The sequence below is a fragment of the Giraffa tippelskirchi genome, chromosome 7 (assembly GCF_054371585.1).
Source record: "Giraffa tippelskirchi isolate mGirTip1 chromosome 7, T2T-mGirTip1v1.2.pri, whole genome shotgun sequence".
NCBI classification, from domain to species: domain Eukaryota; kingdom Metazoa; phylum Chordata; class Mammalia; order Artiodactyla; family Giraffidae; genus Giraffa; species Giraffa tippelskirchi.
In genome coordinates this window covers 144,705,754-144,723,628 of record NC_137281.1, presented here as the reverse complement: position 1 = coordinate 144,723,628, position 17,875 = coordinate 144,705,754, and the positions used below count along the sequence as shown (strand labels likewise).

Genomic DNA, 17,875 nt, shown 5'->3' with positions numbered 1-17,875 from the left:
GTTGCTTCTGTAGTGCAATCAATAAATTGTTGACTTGTGATTTTCTTCCACGTTGCTTGGAAAGATCCCTTTTCTGATCAAAGTTTAGTCATTTATAATGTGTTGTGATCCAAGGACTACACGCTTACCTGGTGAGAAATCAGAAACAGAGCAGCAAGCACTTCTTCTTTGAAAAAAAGCTCTACAAATCCTCCAAATATGGTTGGAATTTCCACAGGCTGGTTTATGGCAAGATTCTGTATGTAAACACTCTGTGCAGGCCAGTCAGATGCAGACATCAGTGGGTGCCATTCCTCCTACTCCCCTCCCCCTCTCATAAAGCAGGTCAGCTGGGCTGGTCATGCTTTGTCAATGGTTCTGGCTCCACAGCCACCCCTCGCCCCTGTATGAGGGCACATCCTCAGTGGAATTGCTGTTTTCTCTGGTGACAATCTATTTTTCATGGTGGAAGACTAGCATTTTGATATTGCAGAAATAACTGACTTGACTTTAAGAAGAAGGTTCAAAGGAAAAGTTCTGTGTCTAAGACTGGCAATTAGAAGAAATAAGATGTTGTTCTATGCTGAGATGTGGCTCTGTCTTGCAGAGAGTGACAGGTCCACTGCAATCTTTCTACATAGGCCAGTAACTCACAGGAGGGATCTGAACACAATCACACACACACATCCTCTTCAAAGGTAAACCCTTCATGAAAGGTATAGCACATTTGGGAGCCTTGCACAAATCAACTACTCAGGGCTCCCTTCAAGACTGCTTCAAGTCCCATACCGGAGTTCAGGTGGCTCTCCTGTAGCTTGTTGAATTGTGTGTCTTCCTAGAAGAGAATATCCATGTTGCCACATATCTGAGGAGAAAAATGGCATCTTGGGGAAAGGGGGCTAAAGGAAAAAAGAGAGATGACAAAACCTACTCTCGAGCCCCAACTTTCTTGGCAGAGCTGTAATTTTCCCTACAGTTCTCACAGCCCAGGAGCCAGTTTTTACACACAGGGTAGTACCAGCACATTACTCCTAAAGTGAATTTCTTAGAAGAAATATTCCATGACAGAAAACAAATCCTCTAAACTCCACGGAGAACCCAAAGCAGATCAAATGAGAGCTGGAGAGAAAGCAGTAGGAAGCTGAGGGAGAGTTGGCCTCTCTTCAGCCTCATGGGGAAACCACGTTCCACACAAATGCTCACAGTATGGTCACTATGGCTAACGGCTGACTGTGGTAAGAGAAGGGGTGTGGTCACCATGGCTGAGGGCTGGCTGTAGTAAAAGAAGAGGTGTGGTCACCATGGCTGAGCGCTGACTGTGGTAAGAGAAGGGGTGTGGTCACCATGGCTGAGGGCTGGCTGTGGTTGGAGAAGGGGTGTGGTCACCATGGCTGAGGGCTGACTGTAGTAAGAGAAGGGGTGTGGTCACCATGGCTGAGGGCTGGCTGTGGTAAGAGAACAGGTGTGGTCACCATGGCTGAGGGCTGGCTGTGGTAAGAGGTGTGGTCACCATGGCTGAGCACTGGCTGTGGTAAGAGAAGAGGTGTGGTCACCATGGCTGAGGGCTGGCTGTGGTTGGGGAAGGGGTGTGGTCACCATGGCTGAGGGCTGACTGTAGTAAGAGAAGGGGTGTGGTCACCATGGCTGAGGGCTGGCTGTGGTAAGAGGTGTGGTCACCATGGCTGAGCACTGGCTGTGGTAAGAGAAGAGGTGTGGTCACCATGGCTGAGGGCTGGCTGTGGTTGGGGAAGGGGTGTGGTCACCATGGCTGAGGGCTGGCTGTGTAAGAGAACAGGTGTGGTCACCATGGCTGAGGGCTGGCTGTGGTAAGAGAAGGGGTGTGCCTGGCAAAGCTTCATCCACAGGTGCCATGTGCCCACAGGCGGTGACTCCATTTCTATTCATTGTCCAACTGAATTGCTCAGGGGCTGAACTCTGAGGCCCAGTTCTCACAGAGGTACATTGAAACAAAAGGTAACACGGAAGGGAAAATACACAACACCCGTTGTGAGTTTCTTGAGGAATCGCTCGGAGCCTCTCCTTCACAGGACATGACCTCATCTTGTCCCACTGGCTGCCGGGGGCCTCTCCTCTCTTCTCTTGGCAGCTGGTTCTCCTCCAGACCCTTGTTCTTCCTCAGCTCACCAAGTGAAATAACAGCGTTCTCCAAGCTTTGTACAGGTACAACTGAGTCTTAAACTTTATAAACCACTGGCTTTTGGCTATTGGCTCAAATTCTGACCTACCGTCAAGAGACAATGGGTTGTAGTTTAAAAAAAAAAGAAAGAAAGGAAAAAACCAGGACAGAAAAGTGCTTCACGAGCAATTTTACTCTTCTTTAATTCTACCGTCTTTGGGCACACACTGTATTTTGCTATTGAAGAAATTATGACAGCAGGGCTGAGAGCACTGATTCATGACACATTCTTTAAACCACACAAAGAGCAAATCCTAGAACAACTGGACCATCTGCTACCACAACAGGGCTGTCTTATTCACCGTTCAGGAGAAGTGCTCGTGAGGGGAGTAAAGGGAGAGAGAGGGAAGGAGGGAGGCACCTGGGGGCAAGTGAACCTCCCAATATGCCTACAAATTAGGAATTTGGTGGAGAATCCAGAATTTACCTAAGGGTGATAGGGAATCGTTGAGTTATACTACCATTATTTCCAGAAATTACTGAATTTGAACCTGAGGTTAAGACTTCTAAGATAAAGCAACCTCAAATAAGTTCAGACTGGCCTTGGGAAGAAATGGCAGCCACAGATAGTAATGAGCTTCAGTGCTTGAGAAGAAGTGTCAAAATCAACCTATACCTCTGACTTGACTCAGGTGAAAAAAAGTCTTATTTAAAAATGGTAAGTCTGCAGCAAAAAGTCTGAAGTTTGAGTCCCTTCCCATCTTTCCATTTTGCTGCTGGTGCCTGCTCTCCTCATGGTATCTCCTGGAAAGGTTCAGAATTCAATCCAGATTTATTAGGTTGATTTTCAATATGTAGCTTAAGATGAAGAGTCCTGTTTGGTTTAAACCATTTCATTTAACCTCCTGGTAATGGTAGTCCTGAGAGTCTGCAGCGTTGGTAAAGTCCACCTGTGACCACGGGTCAACCTGCTGGTGGGAGCACAGCAACGTTTTGGCCCATGGCTTTGCCTTGTCCTTGTCCCTCAAATCTGGTAGTTTCTGCATTGAGGGACTTAGTTCACCACAATGACGTGTTCAAAACCGTTTTCTGTAGAAACCTCCTTCCAACGCCCAATAGTGCAGGTGGTCAGGAAGACTTGGAAGGAAGCTGCAAAAAGTCCAGCTGGGAATCTTGACTTTGTTAGATGTGGACACCGGAAAATCACCTTTGTCCTCCCCAGATTTTATTATAGTCAAAGGAGAAAAATCCATGAGATTCTAACTGTAAATATGCTAGATATAAAACTGATGGAATGCTAACTGGTCCATAAACGGCTGAACAAGATAATCTGTGGCAAAGTAGAAAACAAGCCCAAAGGTGATAGAGATTGGAAGAGCTGGTAATGCTTTCTTGAAAATGGCGAGGAGCAATAATGTAAGGCACAAACCCTGTGGAGAAGGAGGAAAAAGACACAAATGCAGACATAATTATGCAAGTATTCTGTGCAGATCAACTCAATCACAAATCTTGGTCTTAATTTAGTTAACTGAATATACGATCCTTTGAGGTTAAATTTTATTTTATTTTATTTTATTTTATTTTATTTTTTTTTTTTGAGGTTAAATTTTAGAACAAAAGTTTTTTCATTGACTCTGGAAACATTTATTTTTCTTCACAACAGAGATTATTATCCATATATTATTGATGTTTCATCCCCTAATTCTAGGTAGGGAATAGAATCTGAAAATAAGCAAAATGATTTTTAAAAACAAATTAACAATACTGAAATTTCTATCTAAAATATTGACTTGGCTACTGTAGGTTTAGTTTGGCTAGCTAAAAATCCCAGAGGTGAAGAACATTCTTTACACTGTCTGGGGGCAAAGAGGTGCTCATGGAATAAACCAACAAATGTTTGTTTATAAAGTGTATAGTGTTTTCTTGTAAACACAGAGCAGCTATATAATACAGCCCATTTTTTTTTACCCTAGTTAACTGAGACACTAAAACACATCCAGAGAACTAACCTCAAAAGAGAAATAAATGAAAATTCTAACTGGTCATATGACCAAGATAAATCACAAATAAAATCACAAAATAAATACGTAAGTAAAGGCTCTTATCTAACCTCTCATCCAACTTCACTCATATATATATATATATACATGAGACATCACACCTCCAGCAAAAACAACAGTAAGAAATATCTTATGAATTACTTAAAATCACAGTTCTGAAAGCTCCAGGCTCACACTGTGACTCTATAAACAAAATCTATGTGTGATCAGGCACTGTGTTAGCTTTTCTTGCCTCATATTGCCTGCCCAAAGGACACTGTATGCTGCAGGCTGTGGCATTAAATGCAAAACTGCCACCAAACGCACAGGGGAACTGCTTACCCCTTTAAGACTGATCTAATTCTCTATATAATTATTTATGCTGCCAGGCTTGAAGCAGTGGTTCCTAGTCAGAGGTGCTTACCATAATTTCCTGGGGGAACTTAAAAAAAATACACAATTAAAACAAATTAAATAATATCTCAGGGCAGAGAAGCACTGTTTTAAAAGCTCCCAGGTGATTTCAATGTGTGGCCACGTGGAGAAACTATTCAGGTGAGGTCCAATTATTTGTGTTTTTAAAAAGCTCCCCAGGTGATTGGAACACTCAGCTGAGCTGGGGTTAAAAGAACTGCCTTTTAACCCGAGTTTTGAGATAAGGAGTTCTAACAGGTTTTAATCAATGTATACTTACAATTAATATGGCTACAAAACAGGCTATGGTTGTGTTCCAGTCTCCACTGGCTGTTGCAGAAGCTTTACCAACGAGAACACTGTAGAAAATGAAATCTCCTAATCCAAGTTTTACTCCCCCTAAAACAGAAAGATTATGAATATAAAAGTTTGTCACTCTTTGCTATGACTTCACAATTTAAAAATGTGCCCCCTCCCCATCCCATACTGAATGTGAAGTCAGTAAATGATATTGTACAAAGTTAGGCTTTAATTAGGTTTTCCCTTTTTTTTGGTTTTCTGTAACAGGAGGTTCAGATGCTATAGGGCTGACTCTGGGGTCTTAACAGTAGATGCTGCTGTTATATATAAAAATAATGACAGTAAATAATAATTGTCATCTATTGTTGCCTAGTTTATACCTGGCACTTGTTCTAATAAATCCTCACAAGAACCCCTATGAGATAGGTATCATCTCCTTTTATTTGAAAAACAGTTTCACTGAGGTATAAATTATTTCATAAAATGCACCAATTCAATGACTGTAAAAAATTTGGAGTTGTGCAACCATCACCATAATCTACCACATTTCCATCACTCCACTTAGATACTTGTGTTTCAAGCCTTAAGCAACTGATCTGCTTTCTAACTCTATAAATCTGACTTTTCTAGACACTGCATAGAAATGGACTCATAATATGAAGCTTTTTTGTAACTGGCTTCTTTCATTTAATATAATTTTTAAAAACTGAAGTATAGTGACATTAAAAAAATCAAGATCATGGCATCCGGTCCCATCACTTCATAGCAAATAGATGGGGAAACAATGGAAACAGTGACAGACTTTATTTTCTTGGGCTCCAAAATCACTACAAATGGTGAATGTAGCTGTGAAATTTAAAAATGCTTGCTTCTTGGGAGAAAAGCTATGACCAACCTAGACAGCATATTAAAAAGCAGAGACATTACTTTGCCGACAAAGGTCTGTCTAGTCAAAGCTATGGTTTTTCCATTAGTCATGTATGGAAACAGATGTGAGAGCTGGACCATAAAGAAAGCTGAGCACTGAAGAACTGATGCTTTTGAACTGTGGTGTTAAAAAGACTCTTTAGAGTCCTTTGGACTGCAAGGAGATCAAATCAGTCAATCCTAAAGGAAATCAACCCTGAATACTCACTGGAAGGATTGATGCTGAAGCTGCAATACTTTGGCCACCTAATGTGAAGAACTGACTCATTGGAAGAGACCCTGATGCTGGGAAAGATTGAAGGCAGGAGGAGAAGGGGGTGACAGAAGATGAGATGGTTGGATGGCATCACTGACTCAATGAACATGAGTTTGAGCAAGCTCCGGGAGTTGGTGATGGACAGAAAAGCCTGGCATGCTGCAGTCCATGGGGCTGCAGAGTTGGACACGACTGAGCAACTGAACTGAACTGATGTACAATGTTGTGTTAGTTTCAGGTGTACAAGGTGATTCATTTATATATATATATATATATATACAGTGTGTGTATATATATATATATATATTCAGATTATGTTCCATTACAGGTTATTACAAGATCCTGAATATAGTTTCCTGTGCTATATAGTAGGTTCTTGTTGTTTACCTATTTTATATATAATACTATGTATCAAAAAAAAAATACTATGTATCTATTAACCCCAAACTCCTAAATTATCCCCCAACCCACAGGTTCCCCTTTGCTAATCAAGTTTGTTTTCTATGTCTGTGAGTCTATTTCTGTTCTGTTAGTAAGCCCATTCGTATCATTTTTTTAGATTTCACATATAAGTGATATCACATGATATTTATCATTCTCTGACTTACTTCACTTAGTATGATAATCTCTAGGTCCATCCAAGTTGCTGCAAATGGCATTATTTCATTCTTTTCTATGGCTGAATAGTATTCCATCATGTATAAGCGTACCACATCTTCTTTATACATTCACCTGTCAATGGACATTTAGGTTGCTTCCATGTCTTGACTACTGTAAATAGTGCTGCTATGAACATATGGGTATATGTATCTTTTTTAAATTAGAGTTTTTGTCTTTTTCCAGATATATGTCCAGGAGTAGGGCTGCAGAATCATACGGTAACTCCAGTTTTTTAAGGAATCTCCATACTATTCTTACATAGTGGCTGCAACAATTTACATTCCCACCAACAGTTCAGGAAGGTTCCCTTTTCTCCATATCCCCTCCAGAATTTATTATTTGTAGACTTTTTGATGATGGTCATTCTGACTGGTGTGAAGTGAAACTTCATTGTAGTTTTGATGTGCATTTCTCTAATAATGAGTGATGTTGAACATCTTTTCATGTGCTTGTTGGCCATCTGTATTAACATAATATTTTTGAGGTTTATCCATGATTTTGGCATGTATCTATAGTTTGTTCCTTTTCACTGATGAATAGCTTGTCATTGTATGGATATACTATATTTTGTTTATCCATTACCAGTTGATGGACATTTAGATTGTGTTCAGTTTTTGGCTATTATGAATAATGCTGCTATGGACACCAGTGTACACATCTTTGTGTGGGCAGATTGCTTTCATTCCCATTGGGGAGATTCCTAGCAGTGGATCTTCTGGGTTATGCTGCTGCTGCTGCTGCTAAGTCGCTTCAGTCATGTCTGACTCTGTGCGACCCCATAGATGGCAGCCCACCAGGCTCCGCCGTCCCCGGGATTCTCCAGGCAAGAATACTGGAGTGGGTTGTCATTTCCTTCTCCAGTGCACGAAAGGGAAAAGTGAAAGTGAAGTTGCGCAGTCGTGTCCGACTCTTAGCGACCCCATGGACTGTAGCCTACCAGGCTCCTCCGTCCATGGGATTTTCCAGGCAAGAGTACTGGAGTGGGGTGCCACTGCCTTCTCCATTCTGGGTTATACGGTAAATTAATGTTTAGCCTTTTGACAAGCTGCCAAGTTGTTCTCTAAGACGGCTGTATCTGTGCATTCCCACCAGCAGTGGACAACGCTTCCGATTTCTTCAGTCCTCACCAGCACTTGGTATTGCTGTTTTTTTGATTAAAGCCATTCTGAATCATGATGTTGAGAATCTTTTCATGTGTTTATTAGCCATTATATTTCTCCTCTGAGGAAATGTTTATTAAAAGTATTACCCTATTTTTAAAATATCTTCCTATTATTGAGTTGTAAGAATTCTCTTTATATCCTAACTACAAATTCTTTAACAGGATTTGAAAATATTTTCTCTCAGTATGTGGCTCTTTTTCCTTTTTATAAAAAATTTTAATTAAAAAAAAAAATTCTTATTTTTATTTGGCTTTGCCAGGTCTTAGTCGGAGCACATGGGATCTAGTTCCCCGGCCAGGGATCGAACTTGGCCCCTGTGCACTAGGAGCATGGAGTCTTGGCCACTGGACCACCAGAAGGCCCCCCAATTTTTAACTTTTTAAAAATTTATTTTTGGCTGTGCTGGGTCTTCGTTGTTGCACGCAGGCCTTCTCTAGTGCGAAAAGGCAGGGCTACTCTTCACTGTAGGGCTCCTCGTTGTGGTGCCTTCTCTTGCTGCGGAGCACAGGTTCTAGGAGTGCAGGCTTCAGTAGTTGCAGCACTCAGCAAGTGGGATCTTTCTGGACCAGGGATCGAACCTGTGTCCTCGGATTGTTAACCACTAGGGAAGTCCCCTTTTGCTTCTGTTAACACTACCTTTTTAAAAAAAAAAATGTGGTTAAATACACAGTTCAGTGGCATTAAGTATGTTCACACTGTTGTGCTCCCATCACCACCATCCACCCAAAGAACTCTTCATTTTGCAGAAGTGAAACTCTGTACCCGTTAAGTAACTCCTTCTTCTTCTCTCCCTCCAGACCCTGGAAACCACCATTCCACTCTCCATCTCTGAGTCTACTAGAGGTACTTCATTTAAGTGGAATCATACAGTATTCATCTTACTGTGACTGGCTTATTTCACTCAGCATAATGCCTTGGATCATCCACACTGCAGCATGTGTTAGATTTTCCTTTCTTTTTGAAGTTGAACACCTCATTGTATGTATGCACGACATTTTATTTATCCATTCATCTGTCAGTGGATGCTTAGGTTGCTTCCATCTCATGGTCACTGTGAATAGTGGTATAAACATGTGTATATATATACCTCTTCTCTCTCTCTTTTTAGGCTGTGCCATGTGGCTTGTGGGATCGCAATTCCTTAATCAGGGATCGAACCCTCATCCTCAGCAGTGAAAGCACAGAGCTCTAACCATTGCCAGGGAATTCCCTAAATATTTCTTCTCTAAATGGTACTATTTGAAGTTTTAAATTTTGACAAGGTCCAAACTATCAATTTTTTTCTTCTATGTAACACTGTTGTATTAAGGAACTCTTTGCCCAACCCAAGGTCATGAAGTTTTTCTATGTTTTCTTCTAGAAGTTTTATAGTTTTACTATTTACATTTCAGTTTATGACACGTTTTGGGTTAACTTTTGATTGTGTTGAAAAGATTATATTCCTTTGCCACTGAATTATTTTAGCACCTTTGTAAAAAAAACATGTATATTATCATATGTGAAACAGAACACCATTCCATGTTCGATGCATGAGACAAGGGCTCAGGGCCGGGGCAATGGGATGACCCAGAGGGATGGGATGGGGAGGGAGGTGGGTGGGGGGTCCAGGAAGGGGAACACATGTAAACCCATGGCTGATTCATGTCAATGTATGGCATAAACTATTACAATATTGTAAAGTAATTAGCCCCCAACTAAAATAAATAAATTTATAAAAAAAAAAAATCATTGACCATAAATATAAAGGTTTACTTCTGGACTCTCAGTTTTGTTTAATTGATTTATATGCCTATCCGTGTGCCTGTCTTGATTACTATGGTTTTAGAGTAAGCTTTGATTGAAATCAGATTGCTTAAGTCTACTACCTTTTTTCTTCTCCTTTCAAAATTGTTTTGGATATTCTAAGTTCTTTACATTTCCAAAGAAATTTTAGGATCAGTTTACAGAAATTAACAAGCTGATTTCTAAAACTTATACAGAAATGCAGAGGTCCTAGGTTTTCTATTGTCAAACATTATTTTTAACTTTTCAAGTTCTTTTCAACGCTATGGATTCAAAAATACTCTTTGACTTGAGGCTCAACAGTAACCCATTAAGCTTTACAACTTGCTTTTACCTTTCTGGTTGTTAAGCAACTATTGCCAACTGAAGTTTGATCCTGGTCTTAAAGCTTTGTTGACTGAGTTACTTTTGGAAGATAGGGGTTGAGAGCCCTGAGAAGCAGGGTCTGCTCCAGATGTGTGTGAGGAAGGAGCGGGGTGCTGGTTAGTAAGATCTTACTGAGTAGCCAGAGTTTCTTTTTAAGTTGTGGAAGCCAGAGTGAAGTCTTCCTTAGTGCAAAAAATAAACCATATGATCCGTGAAATTCAATGCTCTGAATTAGAGTCAGTTATCCTTTAACTTGCTAACCTTCCCAGAATGATGAATACTTCTACCAGTTTCAAGTGTGCAAAAGAGCCCAACTCATTCTTTAACCCTCAAATTCTTCAGCTACAAAATGGGGATTACAGAGCTATTTCACAAGGTTGGTATCAGAGTTAAAAATAATACAGAAAAGTTCTTGGCACACACAGTGGCTAAACAAATGATAGCCTTAAAAAGATTTGATTCCAAATAGTGCTATAAGAAACTAACTGAAAGAAACTAAGTTCTTCAGGGAAGGAAAAAAAAAAAAAAGCTATAGAAATAAATTTTAAATAATAATGCAGATGATGGACTTCCCTGGTGGTTAATATGCCTACAAATACAGAGGACTCAGGTTCGATCCCTGCTCTGGCAGGATTCCACATGCCGTAGGGCAACTGGGCCCATGCTCCGCAACAAGAGAAGCCATTGCAATGAGAAGTCTGTGCACTGCAACTAGAGAGTACTCCTGCTCGCTGCAACTAGAGAAAGCCCAGGTGCAGCAACAAAGACCCAGCGCAGCCAAAAATAAATAAATAAAAATTTTAGCACACAGAAAGATACTCAACATTATTAGTCATCAGAAAAATGCAAATCAAAACCCTGATGAGATACCACTTTACACTCACTAGAATGATTATAATCAAAGGACAGATAATAAAAAGTGTCAGTGAAGAACTGGAACATACAAACAGTGCCACTGGGAATGCAAAATGGTGCAGACACTTTGGAAAACCGTCTGGTAGTTCCTCAAAAGGTTAGAGTTACCATATGACCCAGCATTCTATTTGCAGGTATAAACCTAAGAGAAATAAAAACATATGTCCACACAGACAGGTACATAAATGTTCACAGTAACAATACGCCTAGTAGTGCGAAATGGAAAAAATCTAGATGTCCATTAACTGATGAATGGATGATAAATGTGACATATCCTTACAATGAAATATTATTTGGCTATAAAAAGAAATGAGGGGGTTTCCCTGGTGGCTGAGGGGTGAAGAATCTGCCTGCCAATGCAGGAGACACGGGTTTGATCCCTGATCTGGGAAGATCCCACATGCTGTGGAGCAACTAAGCCCGTGCGCCACAACCTCTGAGCCTGTGTTCTAGAGCTTGGGAGCCACAACTACTGAGCCCATGAGCTACAGCCTGTGCTCCACAACAAGAGAAGCCACTGAAATGAGGAGCCCTCGCACCACAACTACAGATCAGCCCCCACTTGCCGCAACTAGAGAAAAGCCCAAGCAGCAACAAAGACCCAGCACAGGCAAAAGTAAATTAAAAAAAAGAGAAAGAAACCAAGTCCTCGCACATAATATAACATAAACCTTGATTCCATTTAGCTGAAATGTCCGGAAAAAGCAAATCTATTATGATGGTACATTAGTTGGTTTTTTGGGGGGATGGGAGTAATGAATACAGGGTCTCAGATTCTGAGGTGATGAACATGTTCCAACATTAGCTTGTGGTGATGGCTGTACAACTATAATAAAAACCACTGCATTGAACACTTTTAAAGGGGAATACAGGATAAGAGGGACTGAAGAGGTAACCGTAGAGCCTGAGGTTTCTTTATGGGGTATTGACAATGTTCTAAAGTCAACTGTGGTGATGGCTGAATAATTCTGTGAATATACTAAGGCCGTCACTTTAAATGTAGGGCTTCCCTTATGGCTCAGCTGGTAAAGAATCTGCCTGAAGTGTGGGAAACCTGGGTTCGAGTCTTTGGTTGGGAAGATCCCCTGGAGAAGGGAAAGTCATTCCAGTATTCTGGCCTGGAGAATTCCATGGTACTATCCCCATGGGATAGTCCATGGGGTCATAAAGAGTTGGACACGACTGAACAACTTTCACTTTCATCACTTTAAATGGGTGAATAGTATAGTATGTGAGTTATGTCTCAACAGAGGTTTACCAAAAATAAACAAAAATAATGTACCAATCAAGCTTAAAATTATAGCCTCACTTTTCATATACTAGCTTATGTTTGTGTAAATAATAATAATATTATGGCAAATGCTATAGTTATGCTTCACAGAATTCATTTTAATGGACAGAGAAATGTAGGTATATTTTATTAGAAAAATTAAAATAGACTCAGGAGAATTCCAGGGTGGTCCAGTGGTTAGGACTTGACTCTGCACTTCCAATGCAGACCACTGAATAAACATGTTTTAGATTTCTAATTAAAAACTCTCAAGTGTTCAGTTTTCTGATTAAATTTTGATTTTGATAAGGCTGTTTTGGAAGACACACATCTTTACATACATATCAAATTCTGATGTACACTGAGACTTTTCTGTAAGTAACCACAAGTCTGGTTTATTTGTACAGAGAAAATCACTAATGAAGAGATGGTTATGTGTGTGCTGGATGCTTAGAAGAGAAAAGAATGTCAATTATTAGTTTATATTGGTTCCAGATAAACGAAACAATCTGAAGTTGGAAGGGACAATTTTTGGGTTTTCCTTTAAAAAGAAAAAGTTACTGATGAAGAGAAGGACACAGATGATCAAGAGAGAGACTCTTTAAGTAGGAAAAGCAGTCATGAGAGAACCCCACTGCTGTCATGCTCAACAGCTATATTTCTGACTTCTTTTGTTTCTACACATTATTGAGAAAAGAAGAGACAGAACAGAAGAGGCAACCTAATTACAATGGTAACTCTGCAGGCAGAGACAATACCAGCAAAGGTAAGTTCAAGCCTGGCTAAAAGAGGAGGCGATTGCATCTGGTTTCCCAGGACTGTGAAAGGTGCAGGCTGCAGCTGACTCTAACATCTGGAAAACTTATCCAGCACCACAGTCATGGATCTGCCCAGGTTCTAACCCAGGTAAAAGACTAGGGGTGAGCTGTAAGAAGTGTTCTGCTCAAACTAAAGGATAATGTCAAGGTCACAATGAATAGTGACTAGAAAAGGAATCTAGGTGTTCGTTTCTTTCAAACTACTTAATACTTCTGTATGTTTTAATCAAGAGTTTCAGTTCTGTGAAAATGAAAACACTGAGGTAACTTAGTTGGGAAATGTGCTAATCTCTTCTTATTCAGTAAATCACCTCTCTAAGACTAAGTGAGGAGATGACTGAGCCCTAACCAGTGGGCTCTATTGGCTAATATCCTAAGAAGCCCCAAGTGCTGACCTGAATCTAAGCAACTATACACCTCAGACACTGAACAAACCCTTACATTACTGCACAGAACCTAAATCCCTTTGATTTTCTTCAAAATTAATAAAATGCAGTGCTTGCCAACAAAGGGTAGGAACAATGGAAAAGGGCAAAACATTTAAATTCATAGGTCTCTGTGCAGCAAAGAGCGAAATATATTAATGACATTTTTGTACACCTGAAGTTTTATTGGAATAATATTAAAAAAAATTTTTTTTACCTTACAAAATCAATGCCAAAGGTCAAGGATATTATCAAATTATTAAGGGATAATTTTTAAAAATCTGAGGGGTAGAATTTGGTCCATTAATAAATTAAACTATGAGAAAAGCACAAACTATTGTTACTTCTCAGTAAAAACTGCACTGCTGTTTAGAATTAGACTGGAACACTCTGACTCATGCTATTTTGGGAAGAGTATGATACTGCAGCACCTTAAAAACCCAGGACTCGCGTGACTTGCCAATGCAGAAAAAGGCACATACTTTCCTCTGGGTCCTCACTGGCCAGGATGCTGCTGGAAAGGTCCTGCACAGCAGATCGCGACTCAGCCGTAGAGTGATGAGGCCCCAGACGACTGTCCCTCTGGGCTTCCCACTCTTCGCTGAAGCCACCATCATCACTCTCTGTCACTGTGTCTTGTGACTCACTTTCTGTGCCTTCAAGAAAAAGTGGATATTGCAGCTATAATACTTAGAAAAATCTCTCTATATCTTTAAGAAAATTATGTGGGAACAGTAATTTACCTGTCGTAACTAGGTGAGCTGGCTGGCCCTTAAACAACAAATCAAGGGTTATTTCAGTGCCCGCTGGTTACTTCCACAACAGCCATTTCTCCCCTTATTTCCTGAGGGCAGAGTCATGATTTATTTGGGTTTCCACCTCTCACCCATGATTCTGGTGGTAAATCCTGTTCAGTCCAAGCTAAGCGTGGTCACCCTACCCTCCCTCTTCCCATGAAAGCTCTAAGGCTGTGGGGTTGGTACCAGCCAATGTGTGGTGAGACAAAGTCTGCTGGAAATTTGGGGACACTTTTGTTCACTCTTTACGACACAAGCAGCCCCTTTTCCCCTGGATGTTGTCTTATCTAGATATGATGCCTGGCACTGCAGCTGTCATCTTGTGACCATGAGGAGCAGTGTGCCGAGGACCAAACCCACATTTAAGGACGGCAGAGCAGGAAGATGGGAAAGAACTGGGGGCCCTGATAATTACTGAGTCATAAAATGAGCTAAAACTTCTGGTCACATGAGAGAACATTTCCTCTGATGTTTGCAGCTGATGGCACTAGCTAACTGATGGCACCCACCACTGGCTTCAGTGACTAGGTTATAAAAGCAGACCACGACTAGGGGGTAGAGGATGGGAAAGGAGCAAGGGAATTTTTTTTATGGACTAGTCATTTTGTTATCATGACTAGGTCTGACTGAAAACTGTGGGTATAACATGATTGTCTCCAGAACCTTCCACACATCAAAAATAATTAAAATACATAAGTGAAGTTGATAATATTTTTTTCTCACTTATTTTATTACTTACACAAGTAATGGACATTCAAATTTATTCATCTACCATGAATAAATGAAGCTTGTACACTTCTTACTTGTATGGACTGTTTTCTGAGAGAGGTTCTAGTAATTTTGTAGTTTTAATTTGTATTTTTTCCTTAACCAGATCTTCATAAAACCTGAATCTTCCCTGAGCTTGTTTATAAAATCATAAAAGTATAAGATTTAGAAATAAAAACAGCAGTCCCTGCCCTATTCTTCCTCAATTCTGATCCCCATCCTACTTCCACCCCCTTCGGCTGTTTGTTTTGGCATTTACCTCCATAATTAATTATAAACAGCATGCTCATAGTGCTGGATCTTGATTTCTTTTTAAGGTACAGTAAAGCCCTGACTTCTATTATTTTTTCCTCTTACAGTCCTATACCCCTTTGTTCCAATGTAACTTCTAGTTCCTGTAACACACTAGTTTTCAACTGGGGGTAGCACCTCCCTTCCCCAGGGTGGTTGGAAATAACTAGGATGGGGGAAGTACTTGGTCACTGCAACCTCCAAGCCACTCTTGGCATCCAGTGGGTGAGTGAGGGGCCCAGCATGTTAAACACGCTGCATGGTGTACAGAGAGGAGTCCACACAATGAAGACCGCCCACCCGAAACAGCCAAGTGCACTCCCGCTGAGCGAGTTCATCCAGCTCCTCCTTTCAAGGTCCCTGCCCACAGTGCTTCCCCTTCTGGAAAGCTCTGCCACTCTTCAGCTGGCCATCTCCTATTAACACTTCCTCAGGGAAGCCTTCCTGACTTTCTAGAATAAATGAAAGTCCTCTACTATAGACTTTCATAGCAACTTACACTTCTCCCTTGTAGAACTTATCACAAACTGAATGAACTGTCTGTTGAACATGTGTGTCTCCCCAAATAGGCGACAAGCTCCACAGGAACAGGACCTCTGATTCAGCGCCCTATCCCCAGTGACGAAAAATACCAGGCACATGGCCAGGTGCTCAGTCTCCACTTGTCAAAAGAATAAAATCTTGACGTACAAAAACACACTCAAACTCATATACTTATATACTCACAGGTAACTAATCTTTCCACTGTGTTTAGCTTAACAAGGTTAACACAATAACTAGATCTGGAGCAACTGCTTCCTCCATTTCTCACTTCTCTACCAGGTCTGCAGCTGGTCTAATCCCAGCCTGATTTACTACCTTGGTCACTGCAGAATGGGCCAAATATCTTTGGGTCCCAAATACTAATTCCCAGTTGAAAGTGTCCTCCTCACAATTACTCAAATGCTAAATCAGCAGTTTTCTTGTCTCTATAAAAACTGAATTCTCCCTTTCCTGACGAACGGCATCTCAATTAAAGCCCTTTCTCTGACTAACTTTTATTTTGCCTTTGTTTGTCTGCTTCTTCATAAGGTTAGTCCTGTTTTTCTATAAAAAAAAAAAAAGTTTCCTTTCTTTTTGACTACTGATATCGTGCTGTTATTCCTCAGCTCTTTCTAACTACAACTCCTGCTAACCTGTGTTTGCCTTAACATTTTCTGTAGTGTCCACAGTGGGCCTTTCAATCTCCTATCCTACGTCATTATTCTTATCCTCCTCCAGAAAGTCATGTCTATCTGCATATTTTATCTTCTTAGCATAAACATCACATCTCAAATCAAATTATATTTAAGTTACCCTGACCTTGTCAGACAAGGAGCTCTCATTTTTACATGTTTGAAGATAGTGCTTCCTGGACCTTTCTAAAATCATAGCCTTAACTTGAACATTTTCATACTGGTATTAATGGTAGAAATTCTTAACCTAGGCTGATTGTCGGGTTTGGAGCATGTGAAATCAAGTATTTATCTGTGCTTGCTGGGTGTTACTACAGTTTCCAGGAGATTCTCAAAACAGTTCATGACCAGTGAAAATACTTAAAATCATCGCTTCATAACTCATAAAATGACAATGATCCCCCAAGTCAGGAAATAACAAAATAAAAGCCACCTACTTTGTGCATTGTAATTGGAGTTTTTGGATACCTTCCTTTGGGCTTCTGGGTCTCCTTCTGCCATATTCACCAACCATACCATTGTTGCTGTTGAGAAAGACAAACGTCCAGGTAAGCATTGGGAACACAGAAGGAAGGCTCATGAACAGAGAGCAGGCTGTTATTTCTCCATACAAATCAGAGAAACAACCAGAAGTAAATGCATATTAAAAATCACAAAAGGTTCTCTTTGATTTTAGTGAAGAAAAAATTCTGAAACTGGATGTTTACTGTGGCTTTCAAACTGTAGCTGCTACAATAAAACTTCTCATTATCACTTATAGTCCCTGAAAAGTAACCAGAAGGAAAATTCTTTTTCACTATTGATATCGGGCTGTTATTCCTTAACTCTTTCTAACTACAACTCCTCCTAACCTGTGTTTGCCTTCACATCTTCTGTAGTGTCCACAGTGGGCCTTTCAATCTCCCAGCCTAGGTCATTTTTCTTATTCTCCTCCAGAAAGTCATGTCTATCTGGAATATTTTATCTTCTTAGCATAAACATCACATCTCAAATCAAATTATACTTAAGTTACTCTGATCTTGTCAGACAAGGAGTTATCATTTTTACGTTTGAAGATAAAGCTTTTTGGACCTTTCTAAAATCACAGCCTCAACTTGAACGTTTTCCACTGAAACAACTGGACTACTTAAATATCCTAAAATAGTGTGAATTCACTGATGAAAACCACTTATTGGAAGTAAATTAGAGGACAAACAGAGGCTCACAAAGCATCAAATGAATTATTATAATTCAAAAGATGCAAGTAAGTTCCCTTCATATTCTGTCTCACTTCGGGGATTTTCAATAATGCTAAACTGTGTTATATACAGGGTGTAAGGAAAAAAAGTTAAAAGCAATAAAGATGTTCAATTGT

General features: G+C 40.3%; 1 protein-coding gene across 6 annotated transcripts in view; it reads right to left on the bottom strand.

The window, feature by feature from the left end:
• Positions 1-2,291: 2,291 nt before the first annotated feature.
• The window catches only part of PSEN1 (presenilin 1), a 64,625-nt gene continuing 49,041 nt past the window's right edge, over positions 2,292-17,875 (bottom strand). For all 6 annotated transcript variants that reach the window (XM_081508958.1, XM_081508961.1, XM_081508957.1 and 3 more), the window contains 4 exons: positions 16,959-17,045; positions 13,934-14,107; positions 4,850-4,968; positions 2,292-3,546 (listed from right to left, as the gene is read on the bottom strand). In XM_081508958.1, coding sequence (XP_081365084.1) covers positions 3,391-3,546; positions 4,850-4,968; positions 13,934-14,107; positions 16,959-17,045 — 536 coding nt within the window. In that variant the 3' untranslated portion in view covers positions 2,292-3,390. The remainder of the gene's footprint in view (positions 3,547-4,849; positions 4,969-13,933; positions 14,108-16,958; positions 17,046-17,875) is intronic.